The sequence below is a fragment of the Eretmochelys imbricata genome, chromosome 27, assembly GCF_965152235.1.
Source record: "Eretmochelys imbricata isolate rEreImb1 chromosome 27, rEreImb1.hap1, whole genome shotgun sequence".
Classification (NCBI taxonomy): Eukaryota; Metazoa; Chordata; order Testudines; family Cheloniidae; genus Eretmochelys; species Eretmochelys imbricata.
Window position 1 is genome coordinate 6,832,950 of NC_135598.1, and position 22,593 is coordinate 6,855,542.

Genomic DNA, 22,593 nt, shown 5'->3' on the forward strand with positions numbered 1-22,593 from the left:
ATTTAATTACATTACGGTCTACACTATTACCAAGCGGGTCCAGCCATATTCACCTCTTAGACCTGATCCTGTGCTCCACTTTGGACTAAATCAAGAATTGCCTCTCCTCTTGTTTGTTCAAGGACTAACTGCTCCAAGAAGCAGTCATTTAAGATGTCAAGAAACTTTATCTCTGCATCCCTTTCTGAGGTGATATGTACCCAATCAATATGGGGATAGTTGAAATCCCCCATCATTATTGATTTTTTTTTTTTAGTTTAATAGCCTCTCTAATCTCCCTGAGCATTTGACAGTCACTATCACCATCCTGGAGAGGTGGTCTGTAATATATCCCTACTGTTATACAGGGAGTCCTTGGACTTACGACACAATTAGTTCCTCAGAATTGCATTGTAAGTCGAAACTGCTTTTTCCATAGGAATCAATGTATTTATTTGGTAAACAGCATTCAAATAAACATATAAAATCACATATGCTTTGACTTTCCAGAACTTTCTGAAGGGCTCTTGGCTGGGGGCTTCTCTGAAATCTGGGCTGCTAGTTTCTCTGGAGTAGTCTCAGAATGCCAGCAACACAGGCTGGGCAGACAGCCAGGGAGGCATGCAGCAAGGTTGGTGGCTGCTTAGAATGCCAGCAACATACTAAGCAGAATTGGGCATGCTTTTTACAAAGTTGTTTGTAAATAACTTTGCGGTCACGTTATAATGAATAGGAGTATTTGTGGCACCTTAGAGACTAAGAAATTTATTAGAGCATAAGCTTTTGTGAGCTACAGCTCACTTCATCGGATGCATACAGTGGAAAATGTAGTGGGGAGATTTTATATACACAGAGAACATGAAACAATGGGTGTTACCATACACACTGTAACAAGAGTGATCAGGAAAGGTGAGCTAGTAATAGCTAAGAGTGATCAGGAAAGGTGAGCTAGTAATAGCTCACCTTTCCTGATCACTCTTGTTACAGTGTGTATGGTAACACCCATTGTTTCATGTTCTCTGTGTATATAAAATCTCCCCACTATATTTTCCACTGTATGCATCCGATGAAGTGAGCTGTAGCTCACGAAACTTATGCTCTAATAAATTTTAGTCTCCAAGGTGCCACAAGTACTCCTTTTCTTTTTACGGATACAGACTAACACGGCTGCTACTCTGAAACCTATTATAATGAATGGAGCTGCAATGGGGTCCCTTGCAGTCGCTTGCAGATTGGCTTCCACAGCCAGGGTAGCTTGTTGCCAGGTAGCCTTGCTGCTTTTTTTTGATTGGCTCCTGGCCCCAGGCTCAGCCAATTAGAAAGCTTGAACAGTGAAATCAGTGATTGGCTGAGGCTCAGCATGTGATATGTGCTGTTCTCCCTGCTGGCTTTCGTTGTAAGGGCGAAACAAGTGTCATAGGGGCAAAACGGGCAGTCAATTGAAAAGCGTTGTAAGTGGCATCTGACGTAAGTTGGGCGTCGTAAGACCGAGGACTCCCTGCATTCTTATTATTCAAGCATGAAATTACTATCCATGGAGATTCTATTGGACAGTTTGGTTCATTTAAGAATTTTATTTCTTTTGATTCTACACTTTTTCACATATAGTGCCACTCCCCCACCAGCATGACCTATTCTGTCCTTCCAATATATTTTGTACCCTGGTATTAATTACTGTGTCCCATTGATTAGAAAGGAAGAGAGGTCATATGACAAGTTGAAGCAGTCTGTGAAATGCTACAAGAAAAAAATTCCTGTTTGCAAGTGGTAGCTAAATCAAGTACAGGGTCAGTAGCTGTCTTCTGTTGCCTCAGAGCTATCTGTAAGTCTCCCAACAGGCCTTATTTGGTGTTAGACTCTGAATTGGTGCCAGGCTGTCTGAGTTTGGAAGCAAGAGGCCTACCTGGAGCTTTGATCTAACCAGGTTACTGGATAATGGAGGCCATGGATGGAGTTATGCAAGAATTTCAGGAACAGCTCTGTCACACGCAATCTCAGAAAGCCATGGAAATTAAGAGAAAATTAAGAAAACAAGTGATATCACATAAAAAGCTTTGCACACTTTTTTTTTATGACCTACCCTGGGTGAACATTTATTTCCTTCCTTCCTTTTTAAAGAATAAATATCAATTTAACTTAAACACAAATATTTTGTTTGCTAACACAACGTTTTAAGCTTTGCAATACTAAAAATTTGAAGGATGTAATAAACACAACCTTTAGTGGACTGAGCCTCAACAAGAGTCACCAATAAAGTGAAAGTGGTGATGTGATACTTTAGAAGAGATGTGCAGAGCAAACACTGGAGGAGATTAATCCTCGAAAGATAAAAGCGAGTTAATCAAACTGGAAGCATAGCATCTGTTTTCATTTTTCTGTTGTGTCCTCTTCATAACTTTTGTTTTTAATATATTGTCCTTATTCTGCCACCATAGAAGCTTGAAAATAAAATCTTTTTCTTAGTATGTCCTTTAATAATTAGTTTTGTCTTCTATTTTGAGAGACACTGTGGGTAAAATTTTCAAAAACCCCTAAGTGCCATTGAAACTCAATGGAATTTACCCTTCGGAGTGACTTTTGAAACTGGGACTTAGGTCGTAGGTTATTTATACATCTTTTGAAAATTTTACCCCTATTGTTTTCTGTGGCAAAGTCAACATGGCTTCCTTTTCTTCCATTTAAACATAGAGAGGTTTGTACAAATTATAAAGAGTTGAAAAACTACCTTCTGCAATGTGTCTACTTTCTATTCATTTCAGTTTGTTTTCTAGCATTATAACCGGGTTGTACAACTAGCACAACTCTTGGAATAGTGTATAATGTATGCATATATAAAGTATATACATATGCACATGTGCAAGAAATGAAAATATCAATAAATTTTAAAAAATCTCTCCTATAGGAAAAACCTTGCAATTGAATTTTTTAATTTCTCTGTCCAGGAATTCAGCAGATGTTGATTGCCTCTGAAGGCAGAGTATTCATTCCAATTACCAATTTTAGTGGTTGTAAGCTGTGTGTCAGATTTCAATCTAATGGTGTCAAGAACAACAAAGTAACATTGCCATTTGTTCCTCAAAAATGGTTTGACTGTATTTCCCCAATTTAAATTAATGTGGAATGTCTCATCAGCAAGACAAGATCATCCTTCACAGTAAACTGTGAGTGTGTTTAAAATCAGGTACCTCCTGTTAATTAGTTTGCTTTTAGGACCTTCATAATCAGATGTTATTTCTGATATAATTATATTTACAAAATTTCACCTACGTGTGGTTAAACTTTGAGGTCCTGTGGGAATGAGCCATGAGGCAATTCTTAGTCTGAAAACCAGTCACCAACTGTGAAAGTTTGGCAAACCAAGGTCTAATAAGTCTAATTTATTTTATACCATGCTTAACACCATAGTAGTCAAGCACCTAAATATATGCTAATCTTGTTAGTGGTACCAAACTAGACTTTTTATTTAAAGTCCGTTTAAAATGGAAAAGTCAAAGGTTTATCATTAACAAATAATTATTTTTCTAAACTGCTAATATAGATAAATTGCAGTAGAGGATTATTTTGGCATCAGACATCCTTTATTTATAGGCATGCTTAGCAAGTTGACATATTCAAGCTTTCATATATTTTTGCTATGGATTTGTGACATTTATAACAACACCTAGTGTAGAGTGATTGGAAACCTTATTCAGTAGCTAAAGGTTTTTACCCATGGGATAGTTGTTGGATTCTAACCAGAATTAATAAGTGAAACCTTTTTGAAATTACCATTCTAAAACTGTTATAAAAATTTGGTGAACTCTCAGCTTCTGAAAGTGATCTTTGCAGATTCGAGTAGTCCTTTTAGGCAATTTAGGGGTTGTCTAAGTGCTATCTGTCATTAAAAGAAACACCTATGTTTTAGTAGACTGTCATTTGAATTCAGGTACTGATAAAAATATCTCATATGAAAACTTGGAAAAATAATACATTTAAGTTTTTTTTAAACAAGCTTCATATAGAAAAGATTAGCAGTGTAGAGAAAGCATATGTGGAATACCATATGTTCTTTTTTCAGCATCATGTCCTTATTTTCATTCTAGCACAATATTTTGCTCTGGAGAGTTGTGTGAAAATTATAAAATGAATTTACTCAACTGACCTTTTAAAAGGATTGTTAATTATAGTGTTTATGGGCCCAATTTTCACTTGGTGTAAATTGGCATCGTTCATTGAGTTAAATGGAAATATACTGATTTACACTAGATAAGTGTCTGGGTTCAGATGTTCAAATGTACCTTTTAGAGACAAAACTTTTATCTTTATATTAAAGTTGAGATTTCACTTCAGTTGAGATTCTTGGTACAGTGTATGGTTTTTTTGAAAAAGGGAAAAGAAAACTGTCTACTCTGTTAAACATACGTGTACTATGAAAAATTTAGGCTGAAAAACTCCATCCACCAGTGCAAGAGATAATTATAAACAAAAGGACAAATCTCAGCATCATACTTCCTTACCCATTTTCAAAACTTTGTTTACTTTGTTTTTCTAATATAATAGTGTGTGCCCAGGATATTTGTGTTGATGAAGGATAGATCAAAAGAGAAAGCTACATGGATTCTTATTATGTGTAATATTAATATTTAATGTACAAGTAAAATAAAAATTCAGCCTAGCTTGGGAAGAAACATGCAATGTTGTCTTGAAATAAATTAGCTTGTTTTTTTCACTTGGAAGAGGGAGCTTTTAGTCTACTGAGACTATCAGTGTGATGATGTCATTGCATTCATTTGTTATCCAGCTGTCCAGAGATTGTCTTGTATCTGCATTGTTAGAAAGATTAGCTAACTTACTGGCAGATAAGTCTATCTGAGCTAACAAAAAGACCATCCTCTGTCTCCTCATAGTAATTCTTCTTTTAGCGTATCATAATTGCATTTATTTAAAATTACCACTGTGTATCATAACGAGATTGGAAATTAAGCCATGAGGCAGCATTTAACTGAGTGAAAATTTCTGCTGTGTCTCATACTGATATGTTTTCTGAAGCTCTTCTCTAGCTTTCACGCTTACTGATTAGTCCTAATTCATGGATTTTTGAGTCCCTGCAACTTAGATGTCCTCCAGTCTTTTCTGAAACCTGTGCAGGGAGTGTTTCTTTCCTCCACAGAAGCATTTCAGGCTTTGCTTCTCAACTGCATATGAGCCAACATTATAGTTAAAGTTCAAAAGCACTGTCTCTATTTTAGGAGCAACATGAACTTCAATTTTTTCATAAGAGGATTGTTCATCTATGTTACTACAACACCTCAGATTTGGGAAGAGATGTGGCAGAAGTTTGTGATTCATTGGGTTCTTTCTCCATGCGTCAGGGTCAGGCATGTGAATTAAAAGTTTTTGCTTACAGAAGTGTATTTCTAGCCATTCAGTGGGGGATAGCACCAGCAACTAAGCAGGAACAGGCTTCAAGGCATCTCCTCAGACTTCAGTTCATGTTGCTGAAGATTCATCAGCAGCCATCCAGATGCCTGTAGAAACTAAGATAAATGCAAAATCTTTATTAGTAAAGTTTGCAGGTGTCTCAGATCCTGTCGGGCACTCCCTGCTGCCCACACATCAGATTACTGCGAAGGGGATCTAACCCTCTGGATGCCTGGGTTTCCACAGTGTTTAAGCCTCCCTCGGTTTCAGCAGGCTGCAGCACTGTTTCTTCCCTTTTCCTCTCTGGCATATTTCCTGGACACTTACTCTGTCTGCTACCCCTTTATGGAAATAGAGCTCCTAAACCCACCAGCACTGTCCCCCAAGGTACCCTAATTGCTTGAACACATAGAATCGGAGGACTTGAGAGGTCATCTAGTCCAGTTCCCTGTCTCGTGGCAGGACTAAGTATTACCTAGACCGTTCCTGACAGGTGTTTGTCTAACCTGCTCTTAAAAATCTCCAGTGATGGAGATTCCACAACCTCCGTAGGCAATTTATTTCAGTGCTTAACCACCCTGACAGTTAGGAAGTTTTTCCTAATGTCCAAACCTAAACCTCCTGTGCTGCAATTTAAGCCCATTGCTGCTTCTCCTATCCTCAGAAGTTTAGAACGACAATTTTTCTCCCTCCTCCTTGTAACAACCTTTTATGTACTTGAAAACTATTGTCATGTCTTCTCTCAGTCTCCTTTTTTCCAGTTTAAACAAACCCAATTTTTTTTCAATCTTCCCTCATAGGTCATGTTTTCTTGACCTTTAATTATTTTTGTTGCTATTCTCTGGACTCTCTCCAATTTGTCCACATCTTTACTGAAATGTGGCCCCCAGAACTGGACACTGTACTCCAGTTGAGGCCTAATCAGCGCAGAGTAGAGCGGAAGTATTACTTCTTGTGTCTTGCTTAGAACACTCCTGCTAATACATCCCAGAATTATGTTACCTTTTTTTGCAACAGCATTACACTATTGACTCATATTTTGCTCGTGGTCCATTGCTTTCCACTGCTTCACAAAACCTACTCTTTTCAGATGGAGAAGGAAGTATCTTTTCCTTTGAGAAAAGTTACTCTTTTGCATAACTTTTGTGTGGTCAAAGCACCGTCATTAACCTTAAGTGTTCCCCATTGTACACCTTCTGGAGTGTACCTGCTGTAGGTCCCGTCCACAATGGTGGATACAGATACATAGGCTTACCATGATGTAGCATTTTTATGATAACTTCAGAATAACTTTGCAGTATCAATCAGAATTCATAAGTTGTATAGACAGAACCCTCAAATTATCACAGCTTGTGACACAAAAATTAAACTGGTAGATAATGATAAGGTCACATGAACTCTACAGACTGATCTAGATTGGTTGATAGGCTGGGGTGTCTTTGGACAAAACATCAGTTTTAATACATCCAAATGAGGTACAACTAGGAGCAAAGAACAAGAAACATTAGGATGGGAGACTGTACCAGAAAGCAGTAACTCTGAAAAGGACTTAAGGGCCATGATGGATAACCAGCTGAACATGAATTCCCAGTGCGGTGCTAGAACTAAGAAGGCAAATGATCCTTGCATGTACATGCAGAGAACTACTGAATAGGGGTAGGGAAGTGGTGGTATATCTGCACACAGTATGTTGTGACCATTACTGGAATGCTATGTCCAGTTTTGGTGGACACAGTATTCCAGTGTGAATCCATCTTTTTAAAGGGATGTTTGAAAAATTGGAAACAGTACAGGAAGAAACAACATGAATGAATCAAGGAAAATCTGCATTGCAGTAAAAAAGTAAAGTAGCTCAATCTATCTAGCTTATCAGAGGGAAGGGCAAGAGGTTGACTTGATCATGATGTACTATTGTCTTGATATCTAATACCAGGGATAATGCATAACAAGATCCAATGGCTGGAAACTGAAACGAGGAAAAGTCAAACTGGAAATAAGGCACATATTTTTAATGATAGTGCTAATTAGCTATTGGAACAACTTAACAAGTGATGTGCTGAATTTTCCATCACTTAGTCTTTTAATCAAGACTGAATTTCTTTCTAAAAGTTATGCTTTAGCTCAACCATAATTTATGAGCGTGATGCAGGGATTGTTGTATGGCTTGTGTTATGCAGGAGCTTGGGGTAGACTATAATATCAATGAATCTGTGAGATGAGCAGTTAGACTGAGCCAGTACTTTGCTTTACTTTGGTTCAGTCTCATCTTTCCTCAGTGAAGACACACACAGTTTGAATCACTAAGTTCAGGGTGGCTTCTTCTATGGCTTCATCAGTCTCCACTACAAGAGAGAGAGTATGTATATAGGTTAGGACAACGGACTCAAGAAACCTGGATTCAATTCCTAGCTTTACTGTAGGTTTCTTGTATAACCATGGACAAGTCACTTAGTGTGTCCCATGTCTCAGTTCCCTTTTTGTAAAATAGGAATAACACTTCCCTGCGTGACAGGGTATTGAGAATAAAATCAGTTCATGACTGTCAGGTTTTTAAATACTATGGTGATAAATACCTCGATAATGGATTGGCTACTCAGACACTCCAGACACTCCAGAGTTCGATATGATATAAATGCTGAGATAGATAATTCGAGGGTCTGTGTGTCTGAAACAGTGTCCACAGATAAGTCCTGCAGAGCTAAGTTGGCAGCTCTCTTCTATCAAGGAAAAATTGTATTTGTGCAACAACTCATAAAATTTCAGCAGTGGCTGTGAAATAAAGACTTAGGGCTTGTCTACATGAACATATAGTACACAGTAAAGTTGGGTTTGACTCTACTGCTCACTAGTTTGCTGCAGACTAACTGCCTGTATGTAGCCTGCTGATGCACATTAACAGTTCTTTAATGCCCTTTGATCTGCTCCCAGTTCAAAGGGTATGTCTACACTATGAAATTAGATCGAATTTATAGAAGTCGGTTTTTTAGAAATCATTTTTATAGTCAGTTGTGTGTGTCCCCACACAAAATGCTCTAAGTGCATTAAGTGCATTAACTCGGCGGAGTGCTTCCACAGTACCAATGCTAGTGTCAACTTCCGGAGCGTTGCACTGTGGGTAGCTATCCCACAGTTCCCGCAGTCTCCACCACCCATTGGAATTCTGGGTTGAGATCCCAATGCCCAAGGGGGCAAAAACATTGTCGCGGGTGGTTCTGGGTACATGTCGTCAGGCCCTCTCTCCCTCCCTCCCTCCCTTCATGAAAGCAACGGCAGACAATCATTTCACATCTTTTTTCCTGGGTTACCTGTGCAGACACCATACCATGGCAAGCATGGAGCCCGCTCAGCTCACTGTCACCGTACGTCTCCTGGGTGCTGGCAGATGCGGTACTGCATTGCTACACAGCAGCAGTTCATTGTCTTGTGGCAGCAGATGGTGCAATAGGCATGATAACCATTGTCATTATGTCCTAGGTACTCTTGGCCGCCTCGGTAAGGTTGGTCGGGAGTGCCTAGGCAGACATGGGCACAGGGACTGAAATAGGAGTGACTCGACCAGGTCATTCCCTTTAGTCCTGCCGGCAGTTGTATTGCACCGTCTTATGGTGAGCAACCAGGAGATGAGGATGGCTGGCAGTCCTACTACACCATCTGCTCCAGCCAAAGATGTAAAAGATAGATGGAGTGGATCAAAATAAGAAACAGACCAGATTTGTTTTGTATTCATTTGCTCCCCGCTCCTTCCCTCCCTCCCTCCATGAAACCAATGGCCGACAATCGTTTTGGTGAGGTCTGTCAGGAGCACCTCGAAAAGTTTGATGGAGATTCAGTCCTGCCTGAAATACCGGTGGGAGGGATAGCTCAGTGGGATGAGCATTGGCCGGCTAAACGCAGGGTTTTGAGTTCAATCCTTGAGGGGACCATTCTGTGTGACAGTTGTTTTTGTTTCTCCTTGATGTAAAGCCACCCCCTTTGTTGATTTTAATTCCCTGTAAGCCATGTTGTCTGTCGCCCCTCCCTCCGGCAGACAATCGTTCCACACCTTTTTTCTGTGCAGACGCCATACCATGGCAAGCATGGAGCCCGCTCAGATCACTTTGGCAATTAGGAGCACATTAAACACCACGTGCATTATCCAGCAGTATATGCAGCACCAGAACCTGGAAAAGCGAAACCGGGCGAGTAGGCGACGTCAGCATGGTGATGAGAGTGATGAGGACATGGACACAGACTTCTCTCAAAGCACGGCCCTGGCAATGTGGGCATCATGGTGCTAATGGGGCAGGTTCATGTGGTGGAACGCCGATTCTGGGCCCGGGAAACAAGCACAGACATGTGGGACCGCATAGTATTGCAGGTCTGGGACGATTCCCAGTGGCTGCAAAACTTTCGCATGCGTAAGGGCACTTTCATGGAACTTTGTGACTTGCTTTCCCCTGCCCTGAGGCGCAAGAATACCAAGATGAGAGCAGCCCTCACAGTTGAGAAGCGAGTGGCAATAGCCCTGTGGAAGCTTGCAACGCCAGACAGCTACCGGTCAGTTGGGAATCAATTTGGAGTGGGCAAATCTACTGTGGGGGCTGCTGTGATGCAAGTAGCCAACGCAATCAAAGATCTGCTGCTGTCAAGGGTAGTGACTCTGGGAAATGTGCAGATCATAGTGGATAGCTTTGCTGCAATGGGATTTCCTAACTGTGGTGGGGCCATAGACGGAACACATATCCCTATCTTGGCACTGAAGCACCAAGCCGGCAAATACATAAAACCACAAGGGGTACTTTTCAATAGTGCTACAAGCACTGGTGGATCATAAGGGACGTTTCACCAACATCAACATGGGATGGCCAGGAAAGGCACATGACGCTTGTGTCTTCAGGAACTCTGGTCTGTTTCAAAAGCTGCAGGAAGGGACTTTATTTCCAGAGCAGAAAATAACCGTTGGGGATGTTGAAATGCCTATCATTATCCTTGGGGACCCAGACTACCCCTTAATGCCATGGCTCATGAAGCCAAACACAGGCAGCGTGGACAGTAGTGAGGAGCTGTTCAACTACAGGCTGAGCAAGTGCAGAATGGTGGTAGAATGTGCATTTGGATGTTTAAAAGCGTGCTTGCGCAGTTTACTGACTCGCTTAGACGTCAGCGAAACCAGTATTCCCATTGTTATTACTGCTTGCTGTGCACTCCACAATATCTGTGAGAGTAAGGGGGAGACATTTATGGCGAGGTGGGAGGTTGAGGCAAATCGCCTAGCTGCTGGAACGCACAGCCAGACACCAGGGCGGTTAGAAGAGCACAGGAGGGTGCGGTGCGCATCAGAGAAGCTTTGAAAACCAGTTTCAGGAATGGCCAGGCTACGGTGTGAAAGTTCTGTTTGTTTCTCCTTGATGAAACCTGCCCACCCCCTCTTGGTTCACTCTACTTCCCTGTAAGGTAACCACCCTCTCCTCCCCCCTTCGATCACTGCTTGCAGAGGCAATAAAGTCATTGTTGCTTCACATTCATGCATTCTTTATTCATTCATCACACAAATAGGGGGATAACTGCCAAGGTAGCCAGGGAGGGGTGGTGGAGGAGGGAAGCACCGGGTGGGGTGGTGGAGGAGGGAAGGACAAGGCCCCACAGCACTTTAAAACTTACTGAATGCCAACCTTCTGTTGCTTGGGCAATCCTCTGGGGTGGAGTGGCTGGGTGGTCGGAGGCCCCCCCCACCGCGTTTTTGGGCGTCTGGGTGAGGAGGCTATGGAACTTGGGGAGGAGGGCGGTTGGTTATACAGGGGCTGTAGCGGCAGTCTGTGCTCCACCTGCCTTTCCTGCAGCTCAGCCATACGCTGGAGCATATTAGTTTGATCCTCCAGCAGCCACAGCATTGGCTCCTCTCATCATGCTGCTGCCACCTATCATCTTCAGCCCGCTTCTTACTCTCTTCAGCTCGCCACTTCTCCTTGCATTCATTTTGTGCTTTCCTGCACTCTGACATTGTCTGCCTCCAGCCATTCGTCTGTGCTCTGTCAGTGTGGGAGGACAGCATTAGGTCAGAGAACATTTCATTGCGAGTGCGCTTTTTCGCCTTCTAATCTTTGCTAGCCTCTGGGAAGGAGAAGATCCTGTGATTCTTGAAACACACGCAGCTGGTGGAGAAAAAAAAAGGGACAGTGGTATTTAAAAAGACACATTTTATAGAACAGTGGGTACACTCTTTCACGGTAAACCTTGCTGTTAACATTACATACATAGCACATGTGCTTTTGTTCCAAGGTCATATTTTTCCTCCCCGCACCGTGTGGCTAACCCCTCCCCTCTCCCCCCACCATGTGGCTAAGAGTGGGGAACATTTCTGGTCAGCCACAGGCAAACAGCCCAGCAGGAACAGGCACCTCTGAATGTCCCTTTAAGAAAAGCACCCTATTTCAACCAGGTGACCACGAATGATATCACTCTCCTGAGGGTAACACAGAGAGATAAAGAACGGGCATTGTTTGAATGCCACCAAACATCCGCTGCAATGATTTGTTCTGCAATGATTCCCGACTACGTGCTACTGGCCTGGCGTGGTAAAGTGTCCTACCAAGGTGGACGGAATAAGGCTGCCCTCCCCAGAAACCTTTTGCAAAGGCTTTGGGAGTACATCTAGGAGAGCTTTATGGAGATGTCCCTGGAGGATTTCCGCTCCATCCCCAGACACGTTAACAGACTTTTCCAGTAGCTGTACTGGCCGCAAATGCCAGGGCAAATTAATCATTAAACACGCTTGCTTTTAAACCATGTATACTATTCTTGCCAGCAAGTTAAAGAAGTATGGGCTGGATGAATGGACTATAAGGTGGATAGAAAGTTGGCTAGATTGTCGGGCTCAACGGGTAGTGATCAATGGCTCCATGTCTAGTTGGCAGCCGGTATCAAGTGAAGTGCCCCAAGGGTCGGTCCTCGGGCTGGTTTTGTTCAATATCTTCATAAATGATCTGGAGGGTGGTGTGGATGGCCCCCTCAGCAAGTTTGCTGATGACACTAAACTGGGAGGAGAGGTAGATATGCTGGAAGGTAGGGATAGAATAGAGAGGGACCTAGACAAATTGGAGGATTGGGCCAAAAGAAATCTGATGAGGTTCAATAAGGATAAGTGCAGGGTCCTGCACTTAGGACGGAAGAACCCAATGCACAGCTACAGACTAGGGACCAAATGGCTAGGCAGCAGTTCTGCGGAAAAGGACCTAGAGGTTACAGTGGACGAGAAGCTGGATATGAATCAACAGTGTGCCCTTGTTGCCAAGAAGGCCAATGGCATTTTGGGATGTATAAGTAGGGGCATAGCGAGCAGATGGAGGGACGTGATCGTCCCCCTCTATTCGACATTGGTGAGGCCTCATCTGGAGTACTGTGTCCAGTTTTGGGCCACACACTACAAGAAGGATGTGGAAAAATTGGAAAGAGTCCAGAGGAGGGCAACAAAAAATATTAGGGGACTGGAACACATGATTTATGAGGAGAGGCTGAGGGACCTGGGATTGTTTAGTCTGCGGAAGAGAAGAATGAGGGGGGATTTGATAGCTGCTTTCAACTACCTGAGAGGTGGTTCCAGAGAGGATGGCTCTAGACTGTTCTCTGTGGTGGCGGATGACAGAACAAGGAGTAATGGTCTGAAGTTGCAGTGGGGGAGGTTTAGGTTGGATATTAGGAAAAACTTTTTCACTAGGAGGGGGGTGAAACACTGGAATGCTTTACCTAGGGAGGTGATGGAATCTCCTTCCTTAGAAGTTTTTAAGGTCAGGCTTGACAAAGCCGTGTCTGGGATGATTTAGTTGGGGATTGGTCCTGCTTTGAGCAGGGGGTTGGACTAGATGACCTCCTGAGGTCCCTTCCAACCCTGATATTCTATGATTCTATGATTTAAAAAGGTACACTCACCAGAGGTCCCTTCTCTGCCTGGCGGGTCTGGGAGGCAGCCTTGGGTGGTTTTGCGGGGTACTGGCTCCAGGTCCAGGGTGAGAAACAGTTCCTGGCTGTCAGGAAAACCAGTTTCTCCGCTTGCTTGCTGTGATCTGTCTACGACCTCATCATCATCATCTTCCTCGACCCAAAAACCTGCTTCCTTGTTGCCTCCGTCTCCATTGATAGAGTCAAAGCACAAGGTTGGGATAGTGGTGGCTGAACCCCCTAAAATGGCATGCAGCTCATCATAGAAGCGGCATGTTTGGGGCTCTGACCCGGAGTGGCTGTTTTGCCTCTCTGATTTTCTGGTAGGCTTGCCTCAGCTCCTTAAGTTTCACGTGGCACTGCTTCGGGTCCCTGTTATGGCCTCTGTCCTTCATGCCCTGGGAGATTTTGACAAATGTTTTGGCATTTCGAAAACTGTAAAGGAGTTCTGATAGCACGGATTCCTCTCCCCATACAGCGATCAGATCCCATACCTCCTGTTCGGTCCATGCTGGAGTTCTTCTGTGATTCTGGGACTCCATCATGGTCAACTCTGCTGATGAGCTCTGCGCTCACCTGCAGCTTGCCATGCTGGCCAAACAGGAAATGAGATTCAAAAGTTCACGGCCTTTTCCTGTCTACCTGGCCAGTGCATCTGAGTTGAGAGTGCTGTCCAGAGTGGTCACAATGGATCACTCTGGGATAGCTCCCGGAGGCCAGTACCGTCGAATTACATCCACACTACCCCAAATTCGACCAGGCAAGGCCTAATCCCCTTGTCAGGGGTGGAGTAAAGAAATCGATTTTAAGAGCCTTTTAAGTCGAAAAAAAGGGCTTCGTCGTGTGGACGGGTGCAGGGTTAAATCGATTTAACGCTGCTAAATTCGACCTCAACTCATAGTGTAGACCAGGGCAAAGATGACTAGATCAATGCACATTAATAAACTGTTAATGTGTGTCTATAGGTTCCACATGGACACTTAGTATACACTTAATATACACTTAGTATAGTCTGGATAGTTTACCAGTGGGTTTCCTTTATTAGGGGGCTTTTTTGTGCTCTGCTGTTCCTGCCATTACGGTTCCAGTACCCAGTGCCGGGGCATGCCTTGGTCCCCAGGCTTCAAGCCCTGGAACGCCCGCAAGAAACCACTGCCAGTTAATGACCTGCACTCCAGGTGCTTGAAGTGTCTAGGAAAGGCTCTTGTCAAAGACAGGATCCAAATTGCACAGTTCTGGGTACAAGGGGAGCTGGCGGGAAAGAGGGGGGAGAGCAAAGCATCCACTGGCTGGAATACTATGATTCATTGAGGTCTCAGAGCACCGTTTCTTTCATGTATAACAGACTTGTTCTGTTTCTGGCAGACATATCTGATGAGGTTTTCATAAATAAATTAGGAAGAAAACAGACAACCCTACTTCAGAGAAAATCAACTTCTCTAGTCTTGGGTAGATCAAAGTTTCCTATATGAATTGGCCATCAAGGGAGAGATGAACACCAAGGTGTTTATATGGCAGAAGTTGGATTAAACAGAACGGAACCTACATCCAGAAGTGTCCTCATTCATTGTAAGCCAGTTTGCTGGACTGGTGATCTGGAAAAAGCAGTAAAGAACATTGGGGTCTCTCCATGTATCTGGATCTTGGATGCAAGGTGATGAGTATGGTTTGTTGAAGAGCTGGGCTAGATTTCTGTTGTATGAGTTTCCACTTCTACACAAGACCAAGCAATAATAGGAAAAAAAGAGCAGTACATAAGAAGGGCTCCTAAGCACTATGGTAATACAAATAACTAATAATAATAGAAGAATGTTAGTGATACTGTTTATGCCATTGTGGCTGAGGAGACTATGGTTCTAAGGCCTGATTAACCTAGCACTGGACCCTTCAATATCCCTTCCTGATACAGAATGACAGCAATTGCAAAAAACATTCCTCCATCCAAGACTAGAGAGGTTCAGAATAGATATTTGGATGATTTGCTTATCACTCTCATGGACTCTAGAAAGAAGGCAACAAATACAATTTATTTTACTGTCTGATTTAAAGTCCATAGTTAAACTACTATGTTAAAAAGGTAAAACATGGTCTTGAGTTTCTCCAGTAGGGACTTAATTGGGTGTATAAGAGTGTTTAAGAAAATAATTTATCCCCAGATCCTTTTCTAAAGTACTACTGCCTAGCTAGTTATTCCTGCAGGCACACACACCCCGCGCAGTTCCTGTCCAATGGGAACTGTGAAGCCAGCGCTCTGGGAGGTGCCTGGCCACAGAGCTGCTTGGCCACGCCTCTGCGTAGCAGCTGAACGAGGGGGATGTCGCCGCTTCCGGGGAGTCCCCCAGGTAAGCACTGCCCAGAGCCCACCTCACCCCATCCCGAGCCCCAACCCCCTGCCCCTCCCACACCCAAACTCTGGTTCTTCTTGGGGGGAGGAGCATGAGAATGCGGGGGCCCGAGACTGTCCCAGCAGCAGCCAGTGAGCCTTGTGCAGGGGCTGCCTGATTTGCCCTTGAGCCAGGCGCACCAGTCGCTGCAGAAGTCGTTTTCAGTTGACAAACTCGCAACCTTATCCATAATTAAAAGATGATCTTGCTTTCCTTCCTGAAGGCACACTGCTATGAAAATCCCATTGTATCAGATCTAACACCAAAAAAAAAAAAAAGGAAAATGTATCCAATCTTTCCTGAACATTTCCATTCTTTGAGTAATAAGACCCACAGATCTCTCCCTCCCTGGGGACAAATGGATCATCCAGAATAATGATGGAAATTGATATCTAAAGATTTGGAATTATTTCATGAAGGAGGAATTCTCATTGCTCTGCAGTAGTAGGAATTGTGTGCTTTTTCTTCAAAGTATAGTTAACAGAAACTCTAATTTAGGAGAGTAGGATAGAATTATCCTTGTTGTGGAAGTTGTCTGAACTTGAGAGAACTTGATGTGGTGGACCATTCACCTGCTGTCCATTATTGACAGGTTTAGTTCTGCCCCCAAACTGTAAGGCAACTGAAGTAACACTGTAATGGGTCTGTGGACTTTGTTACTCAAAGAAAAGAAATGTTCAGGAACACATGGATAAATATTCCTGTTCCTGCCTTTTGACGAAAATTTGCGTTGAAGAGATTGATTTTCCCACCTTCCGGCAGAAAAAAATAAAATTTGACTCCTGTGCTGCTTAATTGCTCTGTGACACTTCAACTTTATTAGAACTAGAAGTGCTGCTCCATGCTTATCCTAAATGACTTCAAATATGTGTATTACCTAAGAAAGTTCAGTCATGAATTCCATGTCAATACAATTGTTTTACTCACAGCCACAGTGTAGCTCTTAGGAAGTCTTTCTTGGAAAGCTGAATCTAAAAAGGTGTGTTCTTTGCCCTTTTTTTCCTGCCACAGACAGAATCTTTATAAAAACTGTCCAGAATGTTGTTTAATTTGACATCAAACCAGGAGGTCTGCTTGTATCCAAAATAAATGGTATGTCAAAATTGTTTTCTTCTTACATTTTCTAGTTTCATTGTAATTTGAGAGTCAAATTAGAGCTCAAGCAATTTGACTTGTAGCAGCAAACACTGGCCAGCCTCAAGTCATTTCTACCTGTTGAGATTAGTGAAACAGCCACTAAAAATCCATTCAATACATGTACAAAACATATTTCTGCCTTCACGTTGTAGTATGAAAAAAGAGTTGTGAAAAGTTTTTTGTCTTTTCTATCTTTTATCAAGGATGCCACTGTCTCTAATTGTTGATGTGTTATTGCTATTATCAGTAATATACTTTACTATAAACGTTTTTTGATATAGGGTAGCAACATGTACACATTTGTTATCTAAGTTTAAGCATTTTATTTCTTTTATTAAGACATCTCTCCAGCACTCTAATCTCTACTCCACATATAAGAATATTTATCTTTAGAGGAATTGAAGTTTTCTACCTGTAACTGATGTTAACTGAAGGTGAAACCCATAAGTCATTGATTAACTTCATCTGAAGAGCTGGGTAGGAATAACATTTTCTAAACATTGTATTGAAAAAATAATAGAGGCTTTGATGCAGTGTCCTTGTACTCGGTATGTGTCATCATTTGTAAAAGTAAATTTCACAAATTGCTTCTCTGGAACAATTTTTTTTAAAATTTTTGTTATTACAGTAGTGCCAATCAAGAATGGGGTCCCATTGTACTAGGTACTGTACAAATGTAGAATGAGAGAGTCCTACCCCAAAGTGCTTACCCTCTGATAGATAAAGGATAAGGGGGAAAGGCTGTAACGTACAAAAAGGGGAATTGTTTTAAAATACAATGTTAGTGCTACTATTTCTTTTTAAAATGTTTAAATGTTCTGAATGTGGTTTAGTGAGGAGTTGATTAGCTAGATGGAAAAAATAAGGAAGGGTGAGAGGACACAGAAGGAATATGCTGGTGAGAAGAAGGAAAGGAAGGAGTGAGGCTGAGGTGAAGAGATTGAGGGAGAGGGCAGACTGGAAACTATAGAAAACAGCCTTGAGACATAGTCAGCATCTGATCGTCCCTGCTTATGTGCAGCTGATCTGCTGGCTTCATTCTCTGACTGTCTTCACCCTTCCGTTTCTTTCCCCTTGGCCACCTAGGCGGGTGTCACAAGGATCTTAGTGTCCCCAAAGGGATTTCTGCATCTCCCTTGCATGGTTCTGAGTCCAAGGGGACCTGGTGGGGAAGGGGTAGCCTTGGCTCCCCCCACCCCCCAGTGCTGCAGTACTTGGCTTAAACTGTTTCTGCTTCTAATTACTACATTAATTAAATACTTGGAAGAAATTAAACTGCTTCTGCTTCTAATTAGTATATTAATTGAATACTCTGAAGGATTCTTACTCTCTATTTCTACCCCCTGGTTCCATAGTGCTGTTCGAAGACACAGACAAGGCATTCCCTCCTCCAAGATAAAAGCCTTGAAAGTGCATGAATGCAGAAATGGAAAGATGAAAATCTTCCGCCTTTGTTTCTGGGTGTCAGTTTATGTGGCTGCAGACACTCTGAACAGTGGACCAATGAACTTAGTCTGCAATATGTTGTGAGGTGGTGATACATAATTATATTTTACAAATATTTAACTAGCCAAGGTTAAAACGCCACTGAAGATATATAGTAGTTTAATGAACATTGTAATGGTTTTATTGCGGTAACTGTTAGAGAAAAAAACCTGCTGATTTCACAGTGTATAGAAATTCTGTAAATATACTGCCCCACTGTGAATTATCGTACACATGTTTGTGTGCTCTCATCATAACAAAAATAAAGATGAGGTGGAGAGGAAATTTGTCTAATATGGAGTCCTCTTTTTGTGGTATGTGGAAGACTGCGGAACTTGATTTTCAGAGGTGTTCAGCACCTGCAGTTCTCATTCACTTCCTAATGTTCAGTATCTCTGAAAATGGGGCCCTGAGTTTTTAGGAAGAGATGTCCAATGCTCCAGTACATGTAGAGTCTAAAACTGAAGAGGCAAAGTGGTATAATGGTACAGTGGTACAGCAAGGGTCTGGGAGTAATAACTTGGGTTTTATTCATGGCTGTGTAGTTAGTCATTCTAAGCAGTTTGTTCAATGTCAAACTTATGCCTCAGTTTACCAATCTGTACAAAGGGAATAACACTTCCCTACTTCTCTGGGATGTCATGATGCTTAATAAAAATGTGTAAACCATCTTTTATAATGCAGAATTTTTTTTAAAAAAGTATTTTGGAATTGGAGAATCTGAAAATTACATATTTTTCTCTCTGATTCTGGTATTTTGGGGTATGCTAGAACCAAATTATTTATTTATTCTTCAAGTGCTTGCTCATGTCAATTCCATGTTTGCTGTGTACGCACCCATATGCACAGCTGCTAGGGGACTAACATGAAGGGGAAAGGAGTCCAGGAGAGCTGGCTGTATTTCAAGGAATCCCTGTTGAGGTTACAGGGACAAACCATCCCGATGTGTCGAAAGAATAGTAAATATGGCAGGCGACCAGCTTGGCTTAACGGTGAAATCCTAGCAGATCTTAAACATAAAAAAGAAGCTTACAAGAAGTGGAAGGTTGGACATATGACCAGGGAAGAGTATAAAGATTTTGCTCGGGCATGTAGGAATGAAATCAGGAGGGCCAAATCGCACCTGGAGCTGCAGCTAGCGAGAGATGTTAAGAGTAACAAGAAGAGTTTCTTCAGGTATGTTGGCAACAAGAAGAAAGCCAAGGAAAGTGTGGGCCCCTTACTGAATGAGGGAGGCAACCTAGTGACAGAGGATGTGGAAAAAGCTAATGTACTCAATGCTTTTTTTGCCTCTGTCTTCACTAACAAGGTCAGCTCCCAGACTGCTGCGCTGGGCATCACAACATGGGGAATAGATGGCCAGCCCTCTGTGGAGAAAGAGGTGGTTAGGGACTATTTAGAAAAGCTGGAAGTGCACAAGTCCATGGGGCCGGATGAGTTGCATCCGAGAGTGCTAAAGGAACTGGCAGCTGTGATTGCAGAGCCATTGGCCATTATCTTTGAAAACTCGTGGCGAACGGGGGAAGTCCCGGATGACTGGAAAAAGGCTAATGTAGTGCCAATCTTTAAGAAAGGGAAGAAGGAGGATCCTGGGAACTACAGGCCAGTCAGCCTCACCTCAGTCCCTGGAAAAATCATGGAGCAGGTCCTCAAAGAATCAATCCTGAAGCACTTACATGAGAGGAAAGTGATCAGGAACAGTCAGCATGGATTCACCAAGGGAAGGTCATGCCTGACTAATCTAATCGCCTTCTATGATGAGATTACTGGTTCTATGGATGAAGGGAAAGCAGTGGATGTATTGTTTCTTGACTTTAGCAAAGCTTTTGACATGGTCTCCCACAGTATTCTTGTCAGCAAGTTAAAGAAGTATGGGCTGGATGAATGCACTGTAAGGTGGGTAGAAAGTTGGCTAGATTGTTGGGGTCAACGGGTAGTGATCAATGGCTCTATGTCTAGTGGGCAGCCGGTGTCAAGTGGCGTGCCCCAGGGGTCGGTCCTGGGGCCGGTTTTGTTCAATATCTTCATAAATGATCTGGAGGATGGTGTGGATTGCACTCTCAGCAAATTTGCGGATGATACTAAACTAGGAGGAGTGGTAGATAAGCTGGAGGGCAGGGATAGGATACAGAGGGACCTAGACAAATTGGAGGATTGGGCCAAAAGAAATCTGATGAGGTTCAATAAGGATAAGTGCAGGGTCCTGCACTTAGGACGGAAGAACCCAATGCACAGCTACAGACTAGGGACCGAATGGCTAGGCAGCAGTTCTGCAGAAAAGGACCTAGGGATGACAGCGGATGAGAAGCTGGATATGAGTCAGCAGTGTACCCTTGTTGCCAAGAAGGCCAATGGCATTTTGGGATGTATAAGTAGGGGCATAGCGAGCAGATGGAGGGACGTGATCGTCCCCCTCTATTCGACATTGGTGAGGCCTCATCTGGAGTACTGTGTCCAGTTTTGGGCCACACACTACAAGAAGGATGTGGATAAATTGGAAAGAGTCCAGAGAAGGGCAACAAAAATGATTAGGGGTCTGGAACACATGACTTATGAGGAGAGGCTGAGGGAACTGGGATTGTTTAGTCTGCAGAAGAGAAGAATGAGGGGGGATTTGATAGCTGCTTTCAACTACCTGAGAGGTGGTTCCAGAGAGGATGGTTCTAGACTATTCTCAGTGGTGGAAGAGGACAGAACAAGGAGTAATGGTCTCAAGTTGCAGTGGGGGAGGTTTAGGTTGGATATTAGGAAAAACTTTTTCACTAGGAGGGTGGTGAAACACTGGAATGCATTGCCTAGGGAGGTGGTAGAATCTCCTTCCTTAGAAGTTTTTAAGGTCAGGCTTGACAAAGCCCTGGCTGGGATGATTTAATTGGGGATTTGTCCTGCTTTTGAGCAGGGGGTTGGACTAGATGACCTCCTGAGGTCCCTTCCAACCCTGATATTCTATGATTCTATGATTTCCCCCCTAGAGAGTTCCTTTGAGGGGTCAACAAGCATGTGGACTAAGGGGGTCCAGTGGATATAGCGTACTTAGATTTTCAAGTATCAGAAGTGTAGCCGTGTTAGTCTGGATCTGTGAAAGCGGCAAAGAGTCCTGTGGCACCTTATAGACTAACAGACGTATTGGAGCATAAGCCTTCATGGGTGAATACCCACTTCATCGGATGCATGTAGTGGAAATTTCCAGAGGCAAGTATAAATATGCAAGCAAGAATCAGGCTAGGGATAACGAGGTTCGTTCAATCAAGGAGGATGAGACCCTCTTCTAGCAGTTGAGGTGTGAACACCAAGGGAGGAGAAACTGCTTTTGTAGTTGGCTAGCCATTCACAGTCTATGTTTAATCCTGAGTTGATGGTGTCAAATTTGCAAATGAACTGAAGCTCAGCAGTTTCTCTTTGAAGTCTGGTCCTGAAGTTTTTTTGCTGCAGGATGGTACCTTTAGATCTGCTATTGTGTGTCCAGGGAGGTTGAAGTGTTCTCCTACAGGTTTTTGTATATTGCTGTTCCTAATATCTGATTTGTGTCCATTTATCCTTTTACGTAGGGACTGGCCAGTTTGGCCGATGTACATCGCAGAGGGGCATTGCTGGCACATGATGGCGTATGTTACATCGGTGGACATGCAGATGAATGAACCAGTGATGGTGTGGCTGATCTGGTTAGGTCCTGTGATGGTGTCGCTGGTGTAGATATGTGGGCAGAGTTGGCATCGAGGTTTGTTGCATGGATTGGTTCCGGAGTTGGAGTTACTATGGTGCGGTGTGTAGTTGCTGGTGAGAATATGCTTCAGGTTGGCGGGTTGTCTGTGGGCGGGGACTGGCCTGCCTCCAAAGGCCTGTGAAAGTGAGGGATCGTTGTCCAGGATGGGTTGTAGATCACTGATGATGCGTTGGAGAGGTTTTAGCTGAAGACTGTACGTGATGGCCAGTGGAGTTCTGTTGGTTTCTTTCTTGGGCTTGTCTTGCAGCAGGAGGCTTCTGGGTACATGTCTGGCTCTGTTGATCCGTTTCCTTATTTCCTCGTGTGGGTATCGTAGTTTTGAGAATGCTTGGTGAAGATCTTGTAGGTGTTGGTCTCTGTCTGAGGGGTTGGAGCAAATGGGGTTGTACCTCAGCGCTTGGCTGTAGACAATGGATCGTGTGGTGTGTCCAGGATGGAAGCTGGAGGCACGAAGGTAGGCATAGCGGTTGGTGGGTTTTCGGTATAAGGTAGTGTTAATGTGACCATCACTTATTTGCACCATGGTGTCTAGGAAGTGGACCTCCCATGTAGATTGGTCCAGGCTGAGGT

The 22,593-nt window shown here is 43.1% G+C and overlaps 1 protein-coding gene across 1 annotated transcript in view; it reads left to right on the forward strand.

Annotated features, from left to right (window-relative positions):
• TANC2 (tetratricopeptide repeat, ankyrin repeat and coiled-coil containing 2) overlaps positions 1 to 22,593 on the forward strand; it is a 713,500-nt gene that overhangs the window by 170,832 nt on the left and 520,075 nt on the right. Inside the window, exon 3 of the mRNA XM_077806150.1 lies at positions 16,689 to 16,769. Within this exon, the coding sequence (XP_077662276.1) occupies positions 16,767 to 16,769 (3 nt within the window). The 5' untranslated portion in view covers positions 16,689 to 16,766. The remainder of the gene's footprint in view (positions 1 to 16,688; positions 16,770 to 22,593) is intronic.